The 6,000-nt window shown below is 44.1% G+C and overlaps 1 protein-coding gene across 7 annotated transcripts in view; it reads right to left on the bottom strand.

The window, feature by feature from the left end:
* LOC132992068 (tenascin-like) overlaps positions 1-6,000 on the bottom strand; it is a 34,815-nt gene that overhangs the window by 6,000 nt on the left and 22,815 nt on the right. For 3 of the 7 annotated variants that reach the window (XM_061061177.1, XM_061061178.1, XM_061061179.1), the window contains 7 exons: positions 4,731-5,060; positions 3,427-3,699; positions 2,649-2,771; positions 2,409-2,552; positions 2,169-2,288; positions 1,101-1,244; positions 892-1,022 (listed from right to left, as the gene is read on the bottom strand). In XM_061061177.1, the coding sequence (XP_060917160.1) occupies positions 892-1,022; positions 1,101-1,244; positions 2,169-2,288; positions 2,409-2,552; positions 2,649-2,771; positions 3,427-3,699; positions 4,731-5,060 (1,265 nt within the window). The remainder of the gene's footprint in view (positions 1-891; positions 1,023-1,100; positions 1,245-2,168; positions 2,289-2,408; positions 2,553-2,648; positions 2,772-3,426; positions 3,700-4,730; positions 5,061-6,000) is intronic. The other 4 variants (XM_061061180.1, XM_061061181.1, XM_061061182.1 and 1 more) reach the window with 2 other exon arrangements.

Below are 6,000 nucleotides of genomic sequence, written 5' to 3'. Positions count from 1 at the left end.
AATAACTTTTATACGTGAGAGGAGGAGTCAGCCGGCCGTCCCGGCGATGTAAACAAAGTGAAGATAGGACTCTGAAAACTCTGAAAACATCACAGACAGTGGGACTCGGGTGTTACACCCATTGTAGACAGTCATGACTCACAGAGTTATTTTCAGAGGAGATACTTGATTTCTACATTTAAGTGTGAAAAATCACATATAAAGACTTTAAGGAAACATGTTATGTTGAAGTGCTGGCTTCTCTGACAACAATGCAGCAGCCAGTATGTCCTCCTTCTAACTTTAGATTCTGGTCCTGAATGCTCTGGATTTGTTTGGACCAGAGAAGGTAGGCGCTTTTAAGACATTTAGTGATTTTTTTGTGACAGTGCTGTTCAAACTTTTGCCCTTATTCAGGGCGCACTGACGCTTCACCCTCAAAGTCCAGTTTGTTTGACTAGTGTGAAAAGTGCTCTGATCTGTGCTCAAGCCCCTCAAGTTTTTACTGAACTCTGTAAATCTACATTTTCTTTTGATGCCCCAAATTCGTGGAACGCCCTCCAGCTTACTCTAAGGATCGGAGTTCTTCCCTCTCTTCCAGAGTTTAGGAATTTTATTTCTAACAACTTTGTTTCAAATTGTAACTGTTTTAAATGATCTTAGTGATTTTTGTCACAGAATCTGAGTGTTTGTTGTGTTTTTTGCTTGTTTTACTGTGCTTGTAATCTCGACGGCGTTGGAAAATGAGGGAAACCTCAGTGTCCTTTTGAGAATAAATAAAGGTTTGAACTGAAATGAAATATGGAGCAGAGAGCGTTAGAAAAAGGATTATCGAGTGGACAAAGTTTCTGGTTTCTGGTTTAAACACGTCTAATCTCTGGTGACATAACTGACGGAGGGAGAGAGACTGACCCTGATGGTTCCATCAGCGGAGGTGAAGGTGAGCGTGTAACCGGTGACTGCAGCCTGCGGGGGTCTCCAGGTGAGCGTGGCGCTGTCGGTTTGAATGTTGACGGCTGTCAGATCACGAGGGGGGTCCACGTCTGAAAAAAACCACAACGTTTCACTTTAGAAAAAAGGGATCAAATATCCAACATTCAGTTTCCTGTCTGTCAGATTACCTGTGGTGAAGTCAGTAACGGCTGAGTCACTCTTCTGAGCTTCTCTCATCGCATGAACTCCGACTGTGTAGTGAGTTCCTGGAAACAGTGAGTCCATCTCGAACTCCACGATGTTCCCGGAAACATGCTCCACCATGGGGGACACTGCAGGTAAATACAACAAAACATATTTTAAATATCTCAGGCTGACGCCTGACTGACTTTTCATGTCAGGGTGAAAAGGTTAAAATAAACTTTTATTTAGCGTTTAAAATCCTGCTGCTGGTTTATAAAGCGCTTAAAGGTTTAGGGCCAAAACACATTAGTGACCTCCTGATTAATTACGAACCATCCAGACCGCTCAGGTCGTCTAGGACAAGTCTGCTCTCTGTCCCCAGAGTCAGAACCAAACATGGAGAAGCAGCGTTCAGTTTCTATGCTCCTTATATCTGGATCAAACTCCCAGAAAACTGCAGGTCTGCTGAAACTCTCAACTCTTTTAAATCGACGTTGAAGACTCACCTGTTTACAGCTGCCTTTAATTAAACAGCTTTAATAAGATTTTAAACTTTAACTCTGCACTGTAACTTTTAACTCTTTTTATTTTTTTACTTTATTTATTTCAATTAATTTAATTCTAATTATTTTTATTTTTAACTCTTTTAATTTCTTTACTTATAGTTTTTTTAATTTAAATTAATTTCATTAGAATTATTTTTATTTGAACATATTTTCAGATTTAATAATTTCAGTGATTTTTAAATTTTCTATTTTAATGTTTCTTTTCTTTCCTCTGTCATGATGCTTTTTGATGTCTTCTGTGAAGCACTTTAAATTGCCTTGTTGTCGAAATGTGATATAGAAATAAACTTTCCTTGCCTAGCGTGTTCTGTACTGAAACTAATGTGTTAAAACATGTACTGTTGCTTTAAGAGATCGCAAGTATTTCACATGCAGAAAATTGAGCAGTGATGATTCAATATCTTAAACACTTAAACAAGAGGTGGATGCTGGATTTGAGGCGGTTTGTTCCACAATATGTAAAAAAAAAAAAGTAAATAAATGGAATGACCGTAAAGAGAAACACACCTGAGTCAACGCTGTAAGTAATGACGTAGCCGTCCACAATGGCCACAGACGGCTGCCACAGGAGCAGCGCTGACGTGTCGGTGACGTTAACCGCGATCAGACCCTGAGGTTTGTCCAGACCTGGAGGAGGGCACAAAACAGGAACACAAAGTCAAGAGGACACGGCGGCGTTGATTCAGTTTTTCTAAGAAACTGACCGGAGGAGTCTCAGAGACGTCAGGAGAGAAGAGAGAGTCAAACCTGTGGTCACGGTGTCGGTGCTCGGGTCGCTCTCCTCCAGACCCTTCACGGCGCTCACGGTCACTTGGTAAACTTTGCCGGGGATCATGTTGGGCAGCAGAGTCTCGAACACGCCGCCGTCCACGGTCAGCGACATCGGGCTCCCTGTGGAGTCAGAGCAGAAAATTTAAAAAAATCACATCCTGCACACTTAAAAAAAAAAAGAGTGCTCTGTTCCTTTAAGGGGAGTGAGTGTCTCACCTCCTTCAAAGGGGATGTAGGTGACTCGGTAGTTATCGACGGGAGAGCGAGGCATGGACCAGTGAACCACGGCAGAGGAGTCGGTCACCTCAGAGAAGTGAAGCCCCTTTGGAGTGCTCAGACCTGAGAGGGTGTAAAGAAGGAAAAATGTGCAGACAGGAAGTAGAGAAAAAAAAGACGGTTAAATGAAAGTCCATCAAGTATGGCCAAAAAAAAAAGATCCAGATGAAACTCCACAGATTGTTTCCTTTAGAGTCAGACGAGGAGTGAAGCCTAAAGCGCAGGGATAGAGACGATTAGAGGAGGTGCGGCGCTCTGACCGGCGCACAAAGAAGAAGACAGCTCAACCGTTTAGTAGTTCTACAATTCTACATTTCTACAATTCACTTAGCAGACTCTTTTCTCCAAAGTGACGTACATCAGAGAGTAAGAACAACACAAGCAAGGATCTAGAAAAAAGGGAACAATGTCAGTAAGAGCAAACGATCAGCTTTGAGTCTGATTGGACACACAGGTGCTGACAGGAAGTGACCAGAGGCAAAGCACAACATTGAGGGCAGTTCTTGAGAGCTCTAATCAGTATAGAAACCATCTTATAAGTCGTCGTTATCAAACAAACACCATCGTCATTACCATCATCATCATCAATAATATGGAGACCATCATCATTAAGTTAGTAGGTATTCATGAAAGAGCTGGGTCTTTAGCTTTTTCTAAAAGGTGCAGAGGGACTCTGTAGTTAGTAGAAGACGTCCCACTCTGCAGCGTTTTCATATACCTGTCTGAGCGACCCCCGTTATCGGTTGGGAGCGTTGGTCCAACGAGACGCCGTAGAGCTCGATTTCATACTCGGTGCCCCCCATGAGTCCCGTCAGAACCTTGGTGCGCTCGTCCCCGCGGACGCTGTACTCCTGAGGGTGGGCTAACCTTTTGCCGTCTCTTACTTTGATCACAAATCGGTCGAAAAGGTCATCGTCGGCCGCCCACGACACGCGGAAACCGTCGGCCGTGACGTCTGAGAGGAAGAGATGATCCACCTCCGGCTCGGCCTCTGGGTTAAGAGAAGATAAAACATAAAACGTTGCAGCAGGTTTCAGGGGTGTTTCTCCCCAATGAACTTTGGAGCGTTGGGCGAAAAAAAAGTTTGGAGGAAGTCAGCGATCAAGACTAGAAGGTTTCCAGGTGGAAGAGTGAAAGACTCCGATCGGTCATGCTCAGGCGTCCGTTAGTGTAAACGCGCAGGCTGTCGAGGCGAGAGAGGAGAAGATGCTTTTTTGTAAACGTGTATTTAATGTCAGGAGACATTAACAGATCTGTTTGGTGGATTTCAGCACGGGTCCTCATGCGTCATCACAGCCGGAGTCAGTGCAATCAATAGAGAAAGAAATCAACGAGGTCAGAGGTCAAATCAGCGGACATTTCATGCTCAGAATGTCTCGCTGATTTGTTAGTGTTTTCCTTTCAAATGTCTGCTCAATTTCTCGGGGCTTTTTGATAAGCCAACTCGACGAGATTGCTGTTAAAAAACTTTGAGATCCGTCGAAACATCTGGAGGAAAACACATTTTAAAAATATGAGAACCAACCGGATGTGCTTGCTCATATTTTTGGAGGGTTTAGGAAGAAACAGACGGCAGCCTCACATCTGTTCCCCCCCCCCCCCCCCCCCTCAAAAAGCTTGAGTTAGAAGAGAAGTGAGATCATTCTGAGGAAGAAGGCGAGTTAGGGTTAGAGTTACCAAGCTGACGCCTCACCATCAGAACGTGGCGTAGAGGTTGAGATTTTAATATACTTTAAAGACGCCATTTTGAAAAGCAAAGAAAACTACTCGCCGCCTGTTGAATCACAGCCCAAAGACTTGATCCAGGACTCTGAGGGGGCATGCCAGATTTCAAGCGGGATTTATTAATTTGTGTCAAATAAACGAGGTAAATTCAACCTGCCAGATTCTGATGGTAAAACTTCCGACCAGTATCTTAAAATGTTACGATCGTTTATGTACAGTAGTTGCACCGACATAGAGTTGAAGAGTTGCATGTTTCATTAGGAGGAGTGGGCTTTGCGGGGGCGCTGCGAGTGGTACCTGTCACAGCCACTGTGTTCAGAGGCCGAGAGAGCAGCCCTGACTCTGACACCCCCGTCAGCCTGACCTCATAGCCTATCCCTGTGATGAGGCCCCAGATGTCCAGGTGACTTTGGTTTCCTGGCACGGTGAACTCCTGCGGCTCCAGCAGCCACCCGGAGTCTGTCACCACTATGTGAAAACGGCTGAAACCGCCACTAGAGGGGGCTAAGTCCTCCTCCTGGTGCTGCTGCTGCTGCTGCTGCTGCTGCTGTTTCACCTCCCATGACACCCGGAAGCCGTAGGGGGTTATGTTGGATATGGTTAAGTTTTCCACTCTGGGCAAAGGAGCTGGAGGAAAATGGGTTTGATTTTTTTTTTTTTTTTGTGAGGAGGAGACACATTGGAGGGGGGACAAGATTAGCTGAGGATAGGTGATGTGTGCAATGGTTGCAAAAGCAAATCACAAAAAATCTGTTCTGTTCCTGAGACATTCAACGGAGGCAGGAACGTTTGATGTGAATAAACGTGAATAAAGTCCAAATCACATAAAAAAAGCAGATTTTTCCCACATCAGAGAGATTTATACGCTCCTAAAACAAACTGTAGTTAGACGTCTGTTAGGGAACAGTTTAGAGGATGAATCTAGGGATTCTGTCTGGAGCCAAAAAATCAAATCAAAGGATGAACAAAGGTATGACTAAAGAAAGACCACTGGATTTTCTTACAATCTTACAATCCGCTTCAAAGACATTTCGAGAACGTAAAAGTCCTGTGGTGGCCATTAGCGGTACTGCATCTTTAAAAAAATACACAACTCTACTCTCTTAGCCAAGATTATTTCCCTCCACTCAGAATTGAAGCGCCAACAAAGCAGCAACTACAGAGGCGAAGAAATGAAACCGATCAACCACATGAAAGCAGCTATTTAAAGGAAGAATGTGCGACATGTTCCACATCAATATATCATAAATCCAGTCTGTCCTGTGTAAATGTGTCTCTGAGTCATGACTGTCTACAATGAGGGAGAAGCTCGAGTCCCGCTGGCTGTGTTGTTGTCTGAGCCGTGTTTACATGGACGGGACGGCCGGCTCCTCCCCTTGTGTATAAAAGCTGTTTTAGTCAAGAACTAGAGAGAAGAAGAAGAACATACTCACTGATTATTTGGATTTTTAGATCACGGTCATTTTGTGTCAGTTTACATGCAATGTGAAGCTACAAGCTAACTAAAGAGCGCTAACATTAGCATGCTAACACAACAATGCAGAACACAGGGGATTGCTGCTCGAGC

This window comes from Labrus mixtus, chromosome 17, assembly GCF_963584025.1.
Source record: "Labrus mixtus chromosome 17, fLabMix1.1, whole genome shotgun sequence".
Taxonomy (NCBI): domain Eukaryota; kingdom Metazoa; phylum Chordata; class Actinopteri; order Labriformes; family Labridae; genus Labrus; species Labrus mixtus.
Note: the sequence above shows the minus strand (reverse complement) of the source record. Positions and strands in the feature narration are given on the sequence as shown.